At 43.1% G+C, this 22524-nt stretch overlaps 3 protein-coding genes across 3 annotated transcripts; all 3 read right to left on the minus strand.

Moving 5' to 3' along the window:
• Nucleotides 1-3029: 3029 nt before the first annotated feature.
• Nucleotides 3030-3739, minus strand: LOC131695361 (uncharacterized). Its single transcript, XM_058983818.1, has 2 exons — nucleotides 3452-3739; nucleotides 3030-3377 (listed from the first exon to the last, which is right to left on the minus strand). The coding sequence occupies exons 1-2, from the start codon at nucleotides 3737-3739 to the stop codon at nucleotides 3030-3032; spliced, it is 636 nt and encodes a 211-aa protein (XP_058839801.1).
• An 8024-nt stretch (nucleotides 3740-11763) lies between these two features.
• On the minus strand, nucleotides 11764-12473 carry LOC131695362 (uncharacterized). The gene is made up of 2 exons (XM_058983820.1): nucleotides 12186-12473; nucleotides 11764-12111 (listed from the first exon to the last, which is right to left on the minus strand). Exons 1-2 carry the CDS (start codon nucleotides 12471-12473, stop codon nucleotides 11764-11766), a joined length of 636 nt encoding a protein of 211 aa, XP_058839803.1.
• Nucleotides 12474-13145: 672 nt separating this feature from the next.
• Nucleotides 13146-14315, minus strand: LOC131695363 (uncharacterized). The gene has a single exon (XM_058983821.1). The coding sequence runs from the start codon at nucleotides 14313-14315 to the stop codon at nucleotides 13146-13148; it is 1170 nt and encodes a 389-aa protein (XP_058839804.1).
• Between the last annotated feature and the right edge of the window lie 8209 nt (nucleotides 14316-22524).

Below are 22524 nucleotides of genomic sequence, written 5' to 3' on the forward strand. Positions count from 1 at the left end.
CTCCCGTGGTCCTGTATGCGTATATCGAGAGATTTTCACTTCCTTTTTTAACTCTTTTCGAATGCAGGAAAGCGGAGGTGTGAATAGACGAGCTCAAGGTCTCGCTTAGGGTTTATCTGAACGGATTAAGAACCTCTTTGAGTCTTCAGATTTATCCGTATGCTGTATAATTGATGTACTAAGACTTTTTAGAGATAATTCGATTAATCCAGTATAAACATTTGACAAAAAAAATCTTCGATTTTTTTTCTCCCAGCCCGGGGAGTATTGTAACCAACGGGTTTCAATTTCTCCAACTCGACCCAAATTAATATGAAAATTTGTTTTGTTTTATATTGTTTATCTATTTGAAAGTGATAATTATATAAATTTGAATTTAGCAGAATCAAGGGGCAAACTTTGATCGAAATATTTGAATTGTATAATGAATTTACTAACCTATAATTTTAAAATCTAGCTAGGTATAATACTAAACCATGCGCCAAAAAAAAAATAGGAAAAATAGCGAAGTAATCACTCTCAAAAGAACATTGAAAGCTAGGGTATAATAACCGTCAATTTAAAAATAATCGCTAATTGAGTATTAGGGTGGCTACATACGAAACTCTGCGTCTACGGGATGTAGAGCCACGATCAATATAGTTGGCAGGTTTCGTTGCGTTCGGGATATGAGAGTGAGAGTTCCGGTATGGGAGAGAGAGCAAGGACTATAAAAGGAGATGAAGTGATGTGGGTAGGTCTCTTTTATTAAGTACGACACTAGTGTGACGGGAATGCGGTCCCTCGAGCGCGGTTTAAGGATTAAACCAAAAAGCTACATTCGGGCGAAATTTTAAGTGAAGTGTGCCATTAAAAATCACCGTTGTGATATAGTGAGGCGGGAAGTTCGTGGAGTGGTGTCCTTTGGACGAAGAAAAGCGCTGCTATCAGGACCGGCAGTGAGCGTGTCGAAAAGTTAGAGGTCCTATAGCTAGACGCATGCCCGAATTAAAATATGTCGTGCGGCTTCCCCCTTAAAAAAAACCACTCTTATTAGTGCACACTGTAAATCTAGTGTCCGCTCGAGTACGCCCTGATCGTACGTCAACACACGATCCCGCATCCCGTCGATCGATCACCCCACGCGGGTGACTATACCTCATCGATCTCGCCATTACGATCGATGTGGAATACCGTTGTGAAAGAAGACACGTTGGACCCAACACTAAGAAGCCTGACTCCGCATCCTGCCCCCCCCCCCTTCGTCGTCACATCAGCAACCACTACTACGGTGGTAGTCCGATCCAGCTATCCCACACTACCCGGCCATCGTGAACTCTCACCGAACGCCGACGACCCGTCACCACCACCGTTGCGACCGGCGAGTCGCTCAGTAAGGTATGTGAGTACCCCTAACATGACCTGTCTGCTCTGTCCGGACGAACAGTCTATCCGGTAGTTTCTACCCATCAAGGCGCCACCCAACTAACGGCCGCACCATGCTAGCCAACGAAAATGAATAAATTGTAATTTGTAAAGTAATGATTGCGCAAGATAAAATTTATAGAATTTAATCTAACTTAAAAATTATCTTTCAATAATAACCGTGAAATGCAGTTAAACTAGTCTTTTTACATAATCGGATCCGAAAAAGATCATTGTGAGGTCATTTTGGAGAAGGTAAGTGCCAATCTGTCGTTCTATCTCCTAGTTTGCCCAGAGAAAGAGTAGTTAGCCGGGAATCGTTTATTTTAATAAAAAGAGTGAAAATTGACTTCGTTTCAATATCAGGACCCCATTCCGACAATTTATCAAAAGACCTCATGATGTTTACAACAACAGGTTATCAATGTACGAATCAGATAATTGTAATTGTAATATTGAATTAAATCAGTCAGCATCAATAAATTTTCAACTTCAATCCAATATTTTTTTTGGGTGTGGTGGGAGGGTGGGGGGGGGTTGTATGGTGTTAAACCCCAAAACCGTCTCGCTTTTCATTTTCCAATATGTTTCAGATCGATCCGATGGTTATAAGTTAGAAAAATTGCAGTCAGAAGGATCGCACAAATGAACATTTTTACATTGATAAGTTATCAAGTTCCTTCCAGACAACTTGGAAGTGTTCAGTGATTATTTCTAGCGGAAGTAGATAGAAAAATGAAATACAAAATTCGTTTTATCGAAATAATGTTTAGCTTATTTCAATGGATTATTGCTATATTGAACAATAAATAGGCGACAAAGAGTAATCCACAAACAACAAGCCATAACTTTTAAAGTATTCAAAATAGATATTTGAAGTCTTCAGTAAAGTTATTCGCAAAAGTAAAGGCTATAAATTTGCTGAAGGCATCATTTCGATATAATCACTTACAAGAAAATTTGTGAAAATATCTTACTCCTAGGGGGATTAATCAGCAAAAGCACAATACCAAAAGAAAGGGCATATTGCCTCCATTAAATTCTGCGAAGATACTATTGACCTAAAATAAGCCGTTTTGGCGTTAATAATAGATTACATGTTTTTGGTCATATTTCTGGCAATGGGAAATGATAAAAATCTTTCATCCGCATTTAATGTTAAATATCTCTTTTGATAATAGTCCGATTTCAACAATCTATAGCTTGTTCGAAAGGTATTTGAATCATCAGGGAATGATCACGGATGTAATTGGGGTGGGACGGTGTATTTACGACGGTTTAGATAAAATATTTCACTTTGGTAAAAGCGCGATCGCTTATCGAAAAAACTTTATTACTCCGAAACAATATATTCCACGATGAGATATGTGTGACCGGTCTGATCGATAGGTAGAATAGAAGAGACAGATGAATCCACTATCAAAGGTGATTGGCGCTAAAGAGCGTGGGAAAAATCTACTTTGTAGTATTGCCACCAATGAATTTGATTGGGGCGCGTTCGCAATCAATTTTTAGACGGATTCTAATTTAAATTAATTAAATCTAGCATGACCGGCCACCTGAAATTATCAATTTCTCTATAATTCTAAAAATATTTCACTCAATACATTTCATTGACTTTTAAACTAATTTGATGAACAAATGATGTCGTCAGCTTGGTTGAGGGTTGCGCTGACTTCTTCATCCTCGTCGAACGTATCAGGTAACGGACACACCTTGTAGGCGGGTCGCCTGTAAGTTCCGGACGGTGTTCGCAGAACCACCACTCGTGAAACGTCGTCTTTTTCAGGAAAAATTTCTTCAACTCGAGCCAATGACCACCGCGTTAGAGATAAAAGCTGGTCTTGCAGGATCACCACCTGGCCAACCTTAAGGTTGACTTTTTCTGGGTTTACGGTAGCTTGTCGTTGTAGTTCTTTCAGGTACTCGTTTCTCCAGCGGTACCAAAAGTGCTGAACTTTCTGCTGGACGAACTGGAATCGATTCAATCGATTTATCGGTACTCTCTCCAATCTGGATCAGAGATGGCTTGGAGAGAAGAACCAACAAGAAAACGCCCCGGCGTTAGGGCGTGCAGATCGTTGGGATCCTCCGATAGAGAAACAAGCGGGCGGGAATTCATACAGCTCTCTATCTGCGCTAGAATCGTCAGCAAGTCTTCGTAGAACAATACGGTGTTGCCCAATTGACGAACGAGGTGACGTTTGGCCACCTTCACGGCTGCCTCCCAGAGGCCACCGAAATTTGGGGCACGTGGGGGTATCATGTGCCATGTGATTCCCTCCGTTGCGAGACTGGTAGCGATACGGTCTATTTCGGTGTGGTTGGTAAGCATTTTATAAAGGGCATGAAGCTCGTTTTTTGCGCCTATAAAATTTGTGGCATTATCCGAAAAAAGATGTTCGGGTCGACCTCGTCTAGCAACGAAGCGTCTTAAAGCAGACATAAAGGCAGACGTGGACAAATCACCAACAAGTTCAATGTGTACAGAAACACACGAACAGAGCTATATAGGCCTTCGCTGGAGCGGTTTTACGATTAGTGGATTTAATATACACTGGGCCGCAATAATCAATACCAGTGCGAGAGAATGGGCGGCTAGGGGTAACTCGCGCATGCGGAAGCTGTCCCATAGGTTGGTTTATTGGTTGCGGATTGGCACGAACACAATTATAGCAACGACGAATTTTGCTGCGTACAGCTCGTTTCCCATTTATTGGCCAATATTCGTTTCGAACAACTACGAGCGTGAGCGCGATTCCCCCATGAAGCAGTTGAAGATGATACGACATTAGGAGTAGGCGAGTGAAGTGATGACATCCAGGTAGTAATATTGGGTGCCGGGTACTGTAAATCTCATCTGACAGTTTGAGCCGGCCACCAACTCGAATTAGGCCAGAAGAATCGACAAACGGATTCAAAAGCTTCAAACTGGACTGCTTGGTAACATTTTTGCCTTGCTTGAGTTGTTTCAATTCTTGATCGAAGCATTCCCTTTGTACGATCTTTACCAGAACCGTTTTTGCTCGCTCCAATTCGTGAACCAATAATACTGTAGAGGTTGTTCGTTTTCCGCCTCTAGCATTATGAAAAAAAACCGCAGGCAATACGCGGTCGTACGTACCATTTTAAGATAGGACGAAAAACGGGCTACTAAGGGGTTGGGTAGCGTTGGGGTTTGAATAGTAAGGACAGAGTGTTTGCGTTCCAGTTCTTCATGCGAGTGTGTGGTCGATGTTATCCAGTTCTGTTTCGGCCAGTCATCCAATTCCCCCTGCATCCAATGTAGTCCATGTCTCCATTCACTGATATTCCCTAACTGCTCCACTGTCATATCGCGGGAAACTAAATCAGCCGGGTTGGTTGCACCAGGAACGTGACACCATTTGCCACCACGGGTTGTTTCTTGGATGTCTGCTACTCTGTTCGCAAACTTCGATGCAAACTCATCGCGCTTAAACTTCAGTGAGCAGGCTGATTCTGAACGATAGAAGTAGCTACAGATAGTATGTATGCCCTTCCATTAGAAGTAAATCAGATTACTCTATTAGGTAAAGACGATAATCGGCCCTACATCCAACTGAACATTTACGGCATACCCACTCTGGCTTTACTGGACAGTGGTAGCCAATCAACAATGATAAATGCATCTATTTTTAATAAAATTAAGGTTAAGCTACGACCTCTGGATAATCCTATAATTTTGAAAACAGCTAGCGGAGAGGTCTTAGATATCAAAGGACAGCTGTTCATTCCGTTTACGGTGGATGGACAAACTAAGATCGTCAGGACTCTAGTCGTCCCTCAGCTTGCTGTAAACTGTTTATGTGGAATGAACTTTTGGAATAAATTCAATATTATACCTAAAATTGAATACACCGCATTCGCGGAAGAGTTGGAATCCACAAAACTGCCCCCTAATTCAACTTTGACTCCAGAGGAGCTGTTGAAAATTGAACATATCCAGAAAACATTCAAAGTCGCGGAATCAGGTAAGATTCCCGCCACCCCTTTAATATCGCACTATATAGAGTTGAAACCAGAATGGAGAGATAAGCCAGCCGTACGACAATTTCCGTATGTGATGTCTCCAAAGGTGCAGGGATTAGTCTCCCAAGAACTAGAACGCATGTTAAGTTTAGGTATCATAGAGCGCACCAATTCCGATTGGGCCTTGAATGTGGTGCCCGTGATAAAACCCAGTGGAAAAGTTCGACTTTGTTTGGACGCCCGAAAGATTAATGAGAGGACCGTGCGTGATTCCTACCCTTTACCTCACCCAGGACGAATACTTGGTCAACTTCCGCGGGCGAAATATCTCACAACAATAGACTTGTCTGAGGCATTTCTTCAAATTCCGTTGGAAGTACGGTCACGTAAATATACGTCCTTCTGCGTTCAGGGTAAAGGGCTGTTTCGGTTCACCCGTCTCCCGTTTGGACTAACTAACAGTCCAGCAACGCTATCTCGGTTGATGGATCGGGTGTTGGGATTCGGGGAGTTGGAACCAAACGTTTTCGTATACTTAGATGACATAGTCATAGTAACGGAAACGTTTGAGGAACACGTTCGGATACTTTTGGAGGTCTCTCGGCGTCTGAGTCAAGCCAATTTGGCTATTAACTTGGAAAAGTCGAAGTTTGGAGTTACAGAATTACCATTTTTAGGGTATATTCTATCCACTACGGGACTACGTCCTAATCCAGAAAAAGTACGCCCAATTGTGGAGTACGAGCGACCGGTAACCATTACTAAGCTACGGAGGTTTATTGGAATGGCAAATTACTACTGACGTTTCCTTCCCGATTTTAGTGGTATAGTAGCACCACTAACAGAATTGCTCAAAACTAAAAGTAAAGTAGTACAGTGGTCCGACGTTGCCGAAAAGGCGTTCAACACGATCAAGGAACGGCTGATCACTGCCCCGGTATTGAGTAGCCCTGACTTCAGTCAGGAGTTTGTAATCCAAACAGACGCTTCGGACGTAGCCGTGGCCGCCGTACTAACACAAACTCAAAATGGGAGGGAGCATGTTATATCGTATTATTCCCACAAATTGACGACTCCCCAGCGGAACTACCACCCTGCGGAAAAAGAAGCCTTGGCTGCCTTATTGGCCATAGAGGAATTCCGCGGATATATAGAGTGCAGTCACTTTACCTTAGTGACCGACTCATCGGCGCTAACTCATATACTAACCACTTCCTGGAAAGTAGGATCACGTTGCAGTCGGTGGAGTTTGAAATTGCAGCAATACGACCTGATAATCATTCATCGCAAGGGGAAAGAAAATGTGGTGGCGGATGCATTGTCACGGAGTGTAGCTTCGATTTCAAATACCACTGACTCTTCATGGTATACCTCGTTACGACAGCAAGTTCTCCAAAATCCCGACAATTACGTAGATTTCCGCGTGTCGTATGGTCAAATTTATAAATTTGTATCCGCTGGAAACACTCTGTCTGATAAACGATATGAGTGGAAGCTGATTCCGCCCTCCGAAGGTCGTCTAGATATTTTGAAGGCTAATCACAACGAAGCCATGCACCTGGGTTACGATAAAACTCTGGCTCGAATCCGACAGCGGTTTTATTGGCCAAAAATGGCCAAAGAAATCAAGCAATACGTACAAAATTGTGCGACTTGCAAGGAAGTGAAGGGACCATCCACTCCTGTTACTCCACCGATGGGAGAAATGCGAATATCTGATCATCCTTGGCAGATCATCTTCGCGGACTTTGTCGGCCCTCTCCCCCGGAGCAAAAAAGGTAACCAGTACCTGCTAGTGGTGTTGGACCTATTCAGTAAATGGGTTCTACTACAACCCATGAGACGCATTGAGAGCTCCGCTCTATGCTCACACTTGAAAAATGGATGGTTTTACAAAAACTCCACTCCCGAGGTGATCATCACCGATAACGGGGCGAGCTTCCTATCTCGCGAGTTCAAGAGTCTGTTAGACAAATTTGGAATTCACCATTGGTTAAATTCACGCTATCACTCCCAAGCCAATCCGGTGGAACGGGTTAATAGGACCGTGAACGCTTGTATTCGAACCTATGCTCGCGACGACCAGCGCCTCTGGGATACACGACTAGCGGAGATAGAGGCGGTCCTCAATACCAGTGTCCACAGCTCCAGTAACTTTACTCCATATTACGTAACCCATGGACATGAAATGTTCATCACTGGAACTGATCACCGTTTATCTAGACATCAAAACCACCTTTCCGCTGATCAGGTCGAAGAAAAAAAATCGACTCATTTCGGTGATATTTACGATCAAGTAAAAGCCAATCTAGTTAAAGCCAATGACACTTGTCGGAAACAGTACAATCTGCGACATCAGAGGTTTCCAAAAACTTTTCAGACTGGTCAATTAATTTACCGCAAACATATGCGCCTTTCAAGTGCCATAGATAGCTACAACGCTAAATACGGGTCCCAATACTTGCCATGTAAGGTCAAGGCAACGATTGGCACTTCCTCGTATGACCTTGTCGATATGGATGGTAAGCCCTTGGGCATCTGGCCAGCAGTTCACCTTAAGCCGGGCTGACCAGTTGAAAACCCATAAAATTCTTGCTTGCCGATTGAATTTGTCTCACTACTCCTATTATACTTAAGTTGATATCTGAAAGGTCAAACAAGGACATGTAGAGAAAGATATATAGCTTTTAGTCAGTTTATTCCATAGCCCATCCTCGTAGTATGTAGGTTTTGCAATCAGGATCCAGTGATCATATCTTTAAACCATCGTTGAGGGTGTCTATAAACACGGAAATTCTTTAAAATTACTCATCGTGGCCAGACAGATGCCAGGCCAAAAAAAAAATCCATTAGCTAGTTATAATTTAGAAATCGGGTCCACCACTTTAGAAGATGAGGTTTCAACTGCCTCTAAGAGCGGGTCGGTTCATTTAATTGGAATGAGTTACCTCAGATAACCACCATTACTAGCAAAGGTTGGGCGAGAAGCCGTCCTCGCACACAGTCTTACTCCGGACGCGGAGCTGTTATTATAATTAAATCTACCCGGGTAGGAAGTTCAAAGTATGCGCGCAAATACTAGGATAAATAGTGGTAGTAGTAGATGTGGAGGTAATTAGATAAGGTTAGTGGAGTAGTAATGCTAGGTCAGTGGAAATGATATATGTGTCTGTAGAGAGAGGGTTATATGAGCGAACGTGATTAAAATCTCCAGAGGCCTCTATAGTGGAATGATTGGGATAGAGTAAATGAAGGCGAATGAATGAGATCTACAGATTATCGACACTGGATTTAAATAGAAAATAAGAGGAAAACATTGCTATCAATTTTGTTGTGCTCCCGTGGTCCTGTATGCGTATATCGAGAGATTTTCACTTCCTTTTTTAACTCTTTTCGAATGCAGGAAAGCGGAGGTGTGAATAGACGAGCTCAAGGTCTCGCTTAGGGTTTATCTGAACGGATTAAGAACCTCTTTGAGTCTTCAGATTTATCCGTATGCTGTATAATTGATGTACTAAGACTTTTTAGAGATAATTCGATTAATCCAGTATAAACATTTGACAAAAAAAATCTTCGATTTTTTTTCTCCCAGCCCGGGGAGTATTGTAACCAACGGGTTTCAATTTCTCCAACTCGACCCAAATTAATATGAAAATTTGTTTTGTTTTATATTGTTTATCTATTTGAAAGTGATAATTATATAAATTTGAATTTAGCAGAATCAAGGGGCAAACTTTGATCGAAATATTTGAATTGTATAATGAATTTACTAACCTATAATTTTAAAATCTAGCTAGGTATAATACTAAACCATGCGCCAAAAAAAAAATAGGAAAAATAGCGAAGTAATCACTCTCAAAAGAACATTGAAAGCTAGGGTATAATAACCGTCAATTTAAAAATAATCGCTAATTGAGTATTAGGGTGGCTACATACGAAACTCTGCGTCTACGGGATGTAGAGCCACGATCAATATAGTTGGCAGGTTTCGTTACGTTCGGGATATGAGAGTGAGAGTTCCGGTATGGGAGAGAGAGCAAGGACTATAAAAGGAGATGAAGTGATGTGGGTAGGTCTCTTTTATTAAGTACGACACTAGTGTGACGGGAATGCGGTCCCTCGAGCGCGGTTTAAGGATTAAACCAAAAAGCTACATTCGGGCGAAATTTTAAGTGAAGTGTGCCATTAAAAATCACCGTTGTGATATAGTGAGGCGGGAAGTTCGTGGAGTGGTGTCCTTTGGACGAAGAAAAGCGCTGCTATCAGGACCGGCAGTGAGCGTGTCGAAAAGTTAGAGGTCCTATAGCTAGACGCATGCCCGAATTAAAATATGTCGTGCGGCTTCCCCCTTAAAAAAAACCACTCTTATTAGTGCACACTGTAAATCTAGTGTCCGCTCGAGTACGCCCTGATCGTACGTCAACACACGATCCCGCATCCCGTCGATCGATCACCCCACGCGGGTGACTATACCTCATCGATCTCGCCATTACGATCGATGTGGAATACCGTTGTGAAAGAAGACACGTTGGACCCAACACTAAGAAGCCTGACTCCGCATCCTGCCCCCCCCCCCCTTCGTCGTCACATCAGCAACCACTACTACGGTGGTAGTCCGATCCAGCTATCCCACACTACCCGGCCATCGTGAACTCTCACCGAACGCCGACGACCCGTCACCACCACCGTTGCGACCGGCGAGTCGCTCAGTAAGGTATGTGAGTACCCCTAACATGACCTGTCTGCTCTGTCCGGACGAACAGTCTATCCGGTAGTTTCTACCCATCAAGGCGCCCACCCAACTAACGGCCGCACCATGCTAGCCAACGAAAATGAATAAATTGTAATTTGTAAAGTAATGATTGCGCAAGATAAAATTTATAGAATTTAATCTAACTTAAAAATTATCTTTCAATAATAACCGTGAAATGCAGTTAAACTAGTCTTTTTACATAATCGGATCCGAAAAAGATCATTGTGAGGTCATTTTGGAGAAGGTAAGTGCCAATCTGTCGTTCTATCTCCTAGTTTGCCCAGAGAAAGAGTAGTTAGCCGGGAATCGTTTATTTTAATAAAAAGAGTGAAAATTGACTTCGTTTCAATATCAGGACCCCATTCCGACAATTTATCAAAAGACCTCATGATGTTTACAACAACAGGTTATCAATGTACGGATCAGATAATTGTAATTGTAATATTGAATTAAATCAGTCAGCATCAATAAATTTTCAACTTCAATCCAATATTTTTTTTGGGTGTGGTGGGAGGGTGGGGGGGGGGGTTGTATGGTGTTAAACCCCAAAACCGTCTCGCTTTTCATTTTCCAATATGTTTCAGATCGATCCGATGGTTATAAGTTAGAAAAATTGCAGTCAGAAGGATCGCACAAATGAACATTTTTACATTGATAAGTTATCAAGTTCCTTCCAGACAACTTGGAAGTGTTCAGTGATTATTTCTAGCGGAAGTAGATAGAAAAATGAAATACAAAATTCGTTTTATCGAAATAATGTTTAGCTTATTTCAATGGATTATTGCTATATTGAACAATAAATAGGCGACAAAGAGTAATCCACAAACAACAAGCCATAACTTTTAAAGTATTCAAAATAGATATTTGAAGTCTTCAGTAAAGTTATTCGCAAAAGTAAAGGCTACAAATTTGCTGAAGGCATCATTTCGATATAATCACTTACAAGAAAATTTGTGAAAATATCTTACTCCTAGGGGGATTAATCAGCAAAAGCACAATACCAAAAGAAAGGGCATATTGCCTCCATTAAATTCTGCGAAGATACTATTGACCTAAAATAAGCCGTTTTGGCGTTAATAATAGATTACATGTTTTTGGTCATATTTCTGGCAATGGGAAATGATAAAAATCTTTCATCCGCATTTAATGTTAAATATCTCTTTTGATAATAGTCCGATTTCAACAATCTATAGCTTGTTCGAAAGGTATTTGAATCATCAGGGAATGATCACGGATGTAATTGGGGTGGGACGGTGTATTTACGACGGTTTAGATAAAATATTTCACTTTGGTAAAAGCGCGATCGCTTATCGAAAAAACTTTATTACTCCGAAACAATATATTCCACGATGAGATATGTGTGACCGGTCTGATCGATAGGTAGAATAGAAGAGACAGATGAATCCCCTATCAAAGGTGATTGGCGCTAAAGAGCGTGGGAAAAATCTACTTTGTAGTATTGCCACCAATGAATTTGATTGGGGCGCGTTCGCAATCAATTTTTAGACGGATTCTAATTTAAATTAATTAAATCTAGCATGACCGGCCACCTGAAATTATCAATTTCTCTATAATTCTAAAAATATTTCACTCAATACATTTCATTGACTTTTAAACTAATTTGATGAACAAATGATGTCGTCAGCTTGGTTGAGGGTTGCGCTGACTTCTTCATCCTCGTCGAACGTATCAGGTAACGGACACACCTTGTAGGCGGGTCGCCTGTAAGTTCCGGACGGTGTTCGCAGAACCACCACTCGTGAAACGTCGTCTTTTTCAGGAAAAATTTCTTCAACTCGAGCCAATGACCACCGCGTTAGAGATAAAAGCTGGTCTTGCAGGATCACCACCTGGCCAACCTTAAGGTTGACTTTTTCTGGGTTTACGGTAGCTTGTCGTTGTAGTTCTTTCAGGTACTCGTTTCTCCAGCGGTACCAAAAGTGCTGAACTTTCTGCTGGACGAACTGGAATCGATTCAATCGATTTATCGGTACTCTCTCCAATCTGGATCAGAGATGGCTTGGAGAGAAGAACCAACAAGAAAACGCCCCGGCGTTAGGGCGTGCAGATCGTTGGGATCCTCCGATAGAGAAACAAGCGGGCGGGAATTCATACAGCTCTCTATCTGCGCTAGAATCGTCAGCAAGTCTTCGTAGAACAATACGGTGTTGCCCAATTGACGAACGAGGTGACGTTTGGCCACCTTCACGGCTGCCTCCCAGAGGCCACCGAAATTTGGGGCACGTGGGGGTATCATGTGCCATGTGATTCCCTCCGTTGCGAGACTGGTAGCGATACGGTCTATTTCGGTGTGGTTGGTAAGCATTTTATAAAGGGCATGAAGCTCGTTTTTTGCGCCTATAAAATTTGTGGCATTATCCGAAAAAAGATGTTCGGGTCGACCTCGTCTAGCAACGAAGCGTCTTAAAGCAGACATAAAGGCAGACGTGGACAAATCACCAACAAGTTCAATGTGTACAGAAACACACGAACAGAGCTATATAGGCCTTCGCTGGAGCGGTTTTACGATTAGTGGATTTAATATACACTGGGCCGCAATAATCAATACCAGTGCGAGAGAATGGGCGGCTAGGGGTAACTCGCGCATGCGGAAGCTGTCCCATAGGTTGGTTTATTGGTTGCGGATTGGCACGAACACAATTATAGCAACGACGAATTTTGCTGCGTACAGCTCGTTTCCCATTTATTGGCCAATATTCGTTTCGAACAACTACGAGCGTGAGCGCGATTCCCCCATGAAGCAGTTGAAGATGATACGACATTAGGAGTAGGCGAGTGAAGTGATGACATCCAGGTAGTAATATTGGGTGCCGGGTACTGTAAATCTCATCTGACAGTTTGAGCCGGCCACCAACTCGAATTAGGCCAGAAGAATCGACAAACGGATTCAAAAGCTTCAAACTGGACTGCTTGGTAACATTTTTGCCTTGCTTGAGTTGTTTCAATTCTTGATCGAAGCATTCCCTTTGTACGATCTTTACCAGAACCGTTTTTGCTCGCTCCAATTCGTGAACCAATAATACTGTAGAGGTTGTTCGTTTTCCGCCTCTAGCATTATGAAAAAAAACCGCAGGCAATACGCGGTCGTACGTACCATTTTAAGATAGGACGAAAAACGGGCTACTAAGGGGTTGGGTAGCGTTGGGGTTTGAATAGTAAGGACAGAGTGTTTGCGTTCCAGTTCTTCATGCGAGTGTGTGGTCGATGTTATCCAGTTCTGTTTCGGCCAGTCATCCAATTCCCCCTGCATCCAATGTAGTCCATGTCTCCATTCACTGATATTCCCTAACTGCTCCACTGTCATATCGCGGGAAACTAAATCAGCCGGGTTGGTTGCACCAGGAACGTGACACCATTTGCCACCACGGGTTGTTTCTTGGATGTCTGCTACTCTGTTCGCAATAAAGGCCTTCCAGGTGTGAGGGGGCGAACTGAGCCAGTGTAGAACCACAGTAGAATCCGACCAAAACCATACTGACGAAAACTTCATATCTAAAGCTGAATAATCTTTCTCATAAAGATGTGCAGCAAGTTGTACCGCACATAATTCCAGCCGTGGGATGCTGCGTCGTTTTAGTGGGCCTACCCTCGATTTTGATGCGATGAGCTCAACCTTCACTCCTCCTAATGCATCAACCGATCGAGCATAAACACATGTCCCATACACTGCCTTCGATGCGTCTGCAAAGCAATGTAATTGTATATCACCTTCACCAAATGCGTAGCGGCTAATACGATACGATGACAAATCAGGCAGTTCCGAAGCGAAACCTTTCCACCTCGTCTGTACCTCGCCCGGTACATCTTCATCCCAATCTAGCGATAACGTCCACAGCAATTGAAGAAGCATTTTAGCTCGAATTATAATCGGGGCAATCAATCCGAGCGGATCATATAATCGAGCAATAGCCGAAAGAATGCTTCGTTTGGTAATCGGTTCAGTAACTGCGTTAGTGTTTATATCAAAGCGGAATAGATCGGACGACGGCTCCCAACTTATGCCTAAAGTCTTTATAGTTTCCTCTGGATCGAAAGTTCTGCTAGATTGTGTGGCCAAATCTTCATGTGGAATACCGTCTAGAGCAGCTGGGAAGTTTGAACACCATTTTCTCAACTGAAATCCGCCTAGATTGAGTAAGCAACTCATCTCTTTTCGCAATTAGATCGCCCTTTCGATGCTGGATTCGCCCCTGATGAAGTCATCTATATAAAAATCCTTTTTTACTGCAGAGGCAGCTAGTGGGAAAGTGCCACCTTCATCATCGGCAAGCTGCTTAAGCGTTCTAGTGGCTAAAAACGACGACGGTGCCAACCAATAAGTTACAGTGGTTAGCTCGTATTTGGCAATAGGCTCATCCTGGCTAAATCTCCATAAAACTCTCAGCAAGGGGCGGTCATCAGGATGAATGGAAACCTGACGATACATCTTTTCGATGTCCGCTAGTAACGCCACTTTGTACTTGCGGAATCTTGTAACCAAACTGAGAAGATCGTCTTGGATTACGGGTCCGATTAAAAGTGCATCATTCAAGGAGTAACCTGTGCTAGTTTTAGCAGACCCATCGAACACACTTCGTACCTTGGTTGTTTTGCTCGAGTCTTTAAGAACAGCATGGTGTGGTAGGTAAAAAACATTGGGTGGATCGACTGCATTCCCTGCCAGTTCACGCATGTGCCCCAATTGCAAGAATTCTGCGAGGAAATCATGATAATTCTTCTTCAATACTTCATCTTTGTCTAATTTTCGTTCTAGGCTTTGTAGACGTCGGACTGCATGCAAATGGGAATTGCCCACCATAGCAAAAAAATTGTTCCTTCTTGGGGTATTTAACCATGTATCGTCCACAAGATTCTCTAGATACTGTCTTCGTGTAAAAATCCTCGCAATATTGTTCAGATGGGGTAATATTAGGCCAGTCCAATTCATCTACTTTCCAAAACCGCTCCAAATTGCGGTCAATAGACTTTAGGGTGGAAACACGACAGGTTACGTTTTGGGTTTCAAAGTCCGTTTTACCCGAAACAACCCAACCGAAAACACTCTCGGCGAGTATCGGAAACGATGTACCTAAATCTATCCGGCCACCTTTAAGCATCGTGAAGAAATATTCCACTCCAATGATGAGATCCACTTTCCGCGAAACATTGAACTCTGGGTCGGCAAGAGGTAACTCATTAGGGATGTTCCATTTAACAGAGGGTAACGATACCGCTGGGAGATGCGATGTGAGATGACGAAGTACCAAGCAATCAATCTGACATGAGAACCTTCCTATTCTCGATTTGATTTTGGTTTGTACCGAACCAGAAACACGAAGATTTAATTCTCCAACCCCGGAGATAGATTGATCGATACGATGTCTAGGTAGGCGAAGCTGCTGACAAAGTCGCTCACTTATCAGATTGCACTGCGAGCCCGAATCCAACAACGCTCGTGCCAAAGATTCCTTCCCATAACCATCCATAATCACAATCACGGCAGTCGATAAAAGTACGTTCGTGGGTTTGAGATATGCTGCTGCGTTCGAAGATACTGGCGTACAAGCAAAAATCTGTCTTTCTTCGTCAACTCGGGCAAAATTGGAGCTAGTTGGCTGAGGATGATGAGAATTTCGCGTATGAAGGTTTGAAATATCGTTGCTATTTGTAACCTCAAATCCTGAATGAAGCAACGTGTGGTGACGCTTTTGACACAAGCGACAAGAAAAAGTGGATGCACATTTCCGAACAAAGTGGTCACTCCTAAAACAATTGCTGCAAATCTTACGAGTGTTGACGATATTTAACCTATCCTTCAAAGGCATTCTTTCGAAAACTGGGCATTTGACCAACAAATGATACTGGTTGCACGCTAGACATACAGGTTGGGGAGTGTCTGTAGCCGCAAAACTGTTAATCCGATTGGTGGAGGGGTTATGGGTTTGCTTCGACTGCTTTGGAGTAGAGTTTTGTTTGCTGTGGTAATTAGATGCCTGATCAGTGCCAATCAACAACGATTCCATTGCTCGGGATTTTTTAGTTAAGAAATTAATGAGATTAGTGTATGTAGGCTCGGCATCATCGGATACATATTCTTCCCAATACTTGAGGGTTCCGTCGTCTAATCTGGAACTAAGAAGTTGGACGAGAAGACTGCTCCAGTGTTGCGTTGGTTCGCCTAATTGCGTCAGAGTTTTCACATGACGTTGAAAATCTTCTACCATTGTTCGAAGTGCTAGGGGGGATTTTCCAGTAAGCTTCGAGTGGACCATCAACGATTGCAAATGTTTTTTCTTCAACAAATACTTATTGGAATATCGAGCTAAAAGTGCTTCCCATCCAACTGCATAATTATTGACAGTAATCGTCAAAGATTCTATCAATTTGAGCGCGTCTCCTTTCAGCGACGATCGAAGGTAGTGAAATTTCTGAATACAGGGTATCTCTGCTGAGGAGTGAATGAGTGAAATAAACGAGTCGTGAAACGTAAGCCACTCGTTCAGATCGCCATCAAATTCGGGTAATGCAATTGGAGGAAGTTTCACGCCGACCATATGGAGAACTACTGGACCGACGTGATGGGGTTGCGCTAGCGTTGGAGCAGGGGGAGGGATTATCGAGACCAAGCCGAATTAACCCGAAAAAAGGTTTCTTCTACGTTTGCGCTTATTTCCATATTACCAGCCATAAATGCTTCCGAGTCGTCAAATGATTCATATTCACCTTGTATTGCCTCAAAATTCTCCATCAATGTATCCAGCTTACCCAACCGTATCGCTACTTCTTGAAGGTCTCGATCCTCGTTGTAGTTGGTCACGAACATTTCGATGCGCGAAATGGAGTCCATAATGTTCCGTCGCTTCAGCTCCTTCTGTTTCACCTTTTTCTCCGACATGATGATGAAGTTAAACTAGAACAATCGAGAAGACCCAGGAAGCACCGATTGGTAAAAATTGTTTATTTGGACAGACACTCACCTGTGCCTGTCCAAAGACAGGCCTTGTATTTATTAAAATCTGGAACCTGCAATGAACCCTGATGCCGGGCGGCAATCGCTGTGTGTCGTGTTGAGCATGGATGATTCACGTTGCAGATGCGGTTTTCCAGCCAAATCGTATCCACACTTGTTCCGAATGCTTTTCTCCACGGTCAGTCGGTTGAAATCGCGTGTTAGATTTTTATTCACCTCAGTACAGGTGATGATAGCGTTATTGGGTAGATGATGGGATGATAACCAGTACCAACGACGAGCACGAGATTTTATTAATCTGTAGGTATCAAAATCAGGATCAGCAAAAACTGGGAATAATAAGACAACTTATTCATTGTCAAACTCGCTTCGGGTGACTTTCTCTGGGTCTTCCCTCCCCAACTATCTCCTCCTGGATAAGGTTCGTCTACCTGTTCGCCTGTTTGTACCGCGGGTAATGAACTGCAGCAATTGCAAGCAGCTGGGCCACACAGCCACCTATTGTGGCAATAAGAAAAGGTGCGGCAAATGCGAGGGAGAACATGAGGATGACTCTTGCGGTGGAGAAACTGAAAAATGTATTTACTGCGGGGGCCTTCCGCATGATCTTAAAACATGCCCCGCGTACAAACAGCGCGGGGATAAAATTAAGCGCTCCCTTAAGGAACGCTCGAAGCGCTCTTATGCAGAAATTCTTAAGAATGCTTCGTCATCTGTACCTTCCGAAAATTCCTTTCCTCTTTTGATTGGCGTTGAGCAAGAATCTGACGACCCACAAGAGGGAACATCTTTGGTTAACTCAGGGGAGTCCAGGAAGAGGAAAAATCTAGCCTCCCCTAGATTGCCTCGTAAGGGTGCCAAGGTGTCGTCCACTCAGAGTGCGCCAACTACAATCAATAAATCCAATGGAAGTGATGCACTAAAGCCGAAGCAAGTTGCTCCAGGACTTGGAAATTTTAATTCTAAAAAGGAGTATCCACCACTTCCAGGGACACCAAAAACCCCAAGTGTTCCCTTTTTTCAAACAGATACTCAGTCCAGTAGCGGACTAATGAAATTTTCTGACATAGTGGACTTAATTTTCACAGCTTTCAATGTTACTGATCCTCTTAAAAGCATTCTGATACATTTTCTCCCTATGGTGCAAACATTTTTGAAACAGTTGACTGCTAAATGACCCCTCCTTGCAGCGATCGTATCCTTCGATGGCTAAGTCATCAAACGATGTCACTGATTCGATCACTGTCCTACAGTGGAATTGCAGAAGTATCCTCCCGAAAATCGATTCCTTCAAATTCTTACTAAACAGTTTAAAATGTAATGCTTTCGCATTATGTGAAACCTGGTTAACTTCCGATATAAATCTCAACTTCCACGACTTTAATATAATCCGTCTGGATCGAGAAAACCCTTATGGAGGAGTACTTTTGGGGATCAAAAAGTGCTATTCTTTCAACCGAATTAACCTCCCTTCGACACCAGGCATTGAAATTGTCGCTTGTCAAGTTCTAATCAAACGTAAAGACCTTTGCATTGCTTCCATCTACATTCCTCCTAGAGCCTCGGTAAGGCACCGAACGCTTTGTAATATCACGGAATCCTTACCGGCACCGCGGCTAGTTCTGGGAGACTTTAACTCGCACGGTACGGTATGGGGCTGTCTTCATGATGATAATAGATCAACATTAATCCAAGATCTTTGCGACAATTTCAACATGACCATCTTAAACACGGGAGAAATTACGCGGATTCCTACACCACCAGCACGCGCAAGCGCGTTGGATTTATCGCTTTGCTCGACATCGCTACAGTTAGATTGCAGGTGGAAGATGATCCCTGATCCCCACGGTAGCCATCATTTGCCTATCGTGATTTCAATTGCTAACAGTTCAAGACCATCGGAAACAATCAATGTCTCGTATGACCTCACACGGAACATTGATTAGAAGAGTTACCGCGATATCCGTTAAAATCGAATCCACTCAAGAACTTCCTCCGGAGGAAGAGTACAGGTTTTTGGCTGGCTTGATTCTCGACAGTGCGAATCAAGCTCAGACTAAACCAGTACCAGCGCGAATATTCATGGACGGTCTCCCACCCTGTGGTGGGATAAAGAGTGCTCAGAGCTGTACGCGGAAAAGTCCACTGCATATAAGGCCTTCCGGGAAGACGGGTTACCCGCTAGCTATCTACAGTACGCGTCGTTAGAAAGGCGAATGAAGAGTCTAATGAAAGCCAAAAACGCAGTTATTGGCGCCGGTTCGTCGACGGGTTAACGAGAGAAACAGCGATGAGCATTCTTTGGGGTACGGCTCGACGTATGCGTAACCGTAATAGTACCAACGAGAACGTGAAGTATTCAAACCGTTGGATATTCGCTTTCGCCAAGAAGATCTGTCCGGACTCTGTCCCGGTACAGAAAACGTGCCGCGCCGCGTCTCCTCACGATACCGCGAACGAAACACCGTTTTCGATGGTGGAGTTCTCACTTACTCTCTTATCATGCAACAATAACGCCCCAGGGTTAGACAGAATCAAATTCAACTTGCTGAAGAATCTGCCTGACACTGCAAAAAGGCGTTTGTTGAATTTATTTAACAAGTTTCTTGAGGGTAACATTGTCCCTCATGACTGGAGCCAAGTGAAGGTCATCGCCATTCAAAAACCAGGAAAACCAGCCTCCGACCACAACTCGTATCGGCCGATTGCAATGCTGTCCTGTATCCGGAAGTTGTTCGAGAAAATGATCTTGTTTCGCCTCGACAGTTGGGTTGAAGCAAATGGCTTACTATCAGATACACAATTTGGATTCCGCAAAGGCAAAGGGACGAACGATTGCTTTGCGTTGCTTTCTACAGAAATCCAAATGGCCTATGCTAACAAAGAGCAGATGGCATCAGTCTTCTTGGATATTAAGGGGGCTTTTGACTCAGTTTCTATCAACATTCTGTCAGAGAAGCTGCACCAGCATGGTCTTTCACCAATTTTAAATAACTTTTTGCTAAACCTGTTGTCTGAAAAGCACATGCACTTTTCGCATGGCGATTTAACAACATCGCGATTTAGCTACATAGGTCTTCTCCAGGGTTCATGTCTAAGTCCCCTGCTCTACAATTTTTACGTGAATGACGTTGACGATTGTCTTGCCAATTCATGCACGCTAAGGCAACTTGCAAACGACGGGGTGGTGTCTGTTACAGGACCCAAAGCTGCCGACTTGCAAGGACCATTATAAAATACCTTGGACAATTTGTCTGCTTAGGCTCTTCAGCTGGGTAATGAGTTCTCCACGGAGAAAACTGAGTTGGTTGTTTTTTCTAGGAAGCGTGAGCCGGCGCAACTCCAGCTTCTATTAATGGGTGCAACGATCAACCAGGTTTTCACATTTAATTATCTCGGGGTCTGGTTCGACTCTAAAGGTACCTAGTGATGTCACATTAGGTATCTGAAGCAGAAATGCCAACAAAGGATCAATTTTCTCCGAACAATAACTGGAACATGGTGGGGTGCCCACCCAGGAGACCTGATCAGGTTATACCAAACTACGATATTGTCGGTGATGGAGTACGGGTGTTTCTGTTTCCGCTCCGCTGCGAACATGCACTTCATCAAACTGGAGAGAATCCAGTATCGTTGCTTGCGCATTGCCTTGGTTTGTATGCACTCGACCCATACGATGAGTCTCGAAGTGCTGGCGGGCTGTCCTGTATCCGGAAGTTGTTCGAGAAAATGATCTTGTTTCGCCTCGACAGTTGGGTTGAAGCAAATGGCTTACTATCAGATACACAATTTGGATTCCGCAAAGGCAAAGGGACGAACGATTGCCTTGCGTTGCTTTCTACAGAAATCCAAATGGCCTATGCTAACAAAGAGCAGATGGCATCAGTCTTCTTGGATATTAAGGGGGCTTTTGACTCAGTTTCTATCAACATTCTGTCAGAGAAGCTGCACCAGCATGGTCTTTCACCAATTTTAAATAACTTTTTGCTAAACCTGTTGTCTGAAAAGCACATGCACTTTTCGCATGGCGATTTAACAACATCGCGATTTAGCTACATAGGTCTTCTCCAGGGTTCATGTCTAAGTCCCCTGCTCTACAATTTTTACGTGAATGACGTTGACGATTGTCTTGCCAATTCATGCACGCTAAGGCAACTTGCAGACGACGGGGTAGTGTCTGTTACAGGACCCAAAGCTGCCGACTTGCAAGGACCATTATAAAATACCTTGGACAATTTGTCTGCTTAGGCTCTTCAGCTGGGTAATGAGTTCTCCACGGAGAAAACTGAGTTGGTTGTTTTGACATTAAAAATGTCTTACTCCACTATCTGGGGCTAGGTGTCATTCTAAAATCTAAACTATCTCCCATGTAACGAAACTATGTAAGGTTTGCACGCTTATAACTCCGATATTACTAGATGGATTTTAATCATTCATACACCAACCGATTCAGAAACACCTAACTTAAATATTGGTAATAATTTAATATCTCCCCAATAAAAGTAGACTTTTGGAAATTGGTAAAATTAAAAAGTTCACGAAAAACGGGAAAATTGCCATTCGTGAGGCAGATTTCTCTGACACAGCCGTCGTTAGAGGGCAGCTTAGTTGCTCAATGAAACACGAAAAGTCATAAATAGAAGCGACGCATGTTCGTTTAAATCAGTTGTTGCTCTTATCCCAGACGAGCAACATCGTCTCCGGGCGATGCAATAAGCGCTATCGATTTTCGCTAACGTTGGCATTTGCACACACTCGCACCTAAGTGACTAAACCATATACGGTTAGTTTATAAATAGAGGTGACGCGTACCCGTTTGAATCAGTTTTTGTTCTTATGTCGAACGGGTAAGATCATGGCTGCAGCGTCTGGGCACTACAATAAGCGGTAGACGCTATGCATTTTCGGCAGCGGTGGCCGTGTGCGGATTTTTCGGGTACCAGCACGGTGTCACAGAATGATCTGCAAAGTAGGTTTGGATTTAATTCAATACGGTGTGTGCTGCTTAAGAGTTTTGCGTTTGAAAAAAATATATATTTATTTTTATGCATGCGTGTGCGTTGTAACTTGTTAATCCATGTTTACGGCGCTTTGTAGCTGCGTAGGGTAAAGAGCCTATTGGTTTTCATGTTTCATATTTCGGTTATATGTTTTTTATCAGTAAGGCATCTGACAACGTGATTCTGTAGTTATTGCACTGTTCAGCAGCGTAGTATTTTATATAGGAGAGTACACTCAGGTTTTTTTACGCGGATTTTGAAATTTACGCGGTTTTCATTAACGCGTTTTTTTTTAAATTTACGCGGTTTTCATTTACACGGCCTGTATCCCCTGCGTGAAAAATCTGAGTGTAATTGCATAGGAAACAATCACATTCCCAGCAGAACTTTTTGTTTTCTAATTTCAA

This window comes from Topomyia yanbarensis, unplaced genomic scaffold (genome assembly GCF_030247195.1).
Source record: "Topomyia yanbarensis strain Yona2022 unplaced genomic scaffold, ASM3024719v1 HiC_scaffold_39, whole genome shotgun sequence".
NCBI lineage: Eukaryota > Metazoa > Arthropoda > Insecta > Diptera > Culicidae > Topomyia > Topomyia yanbarensis.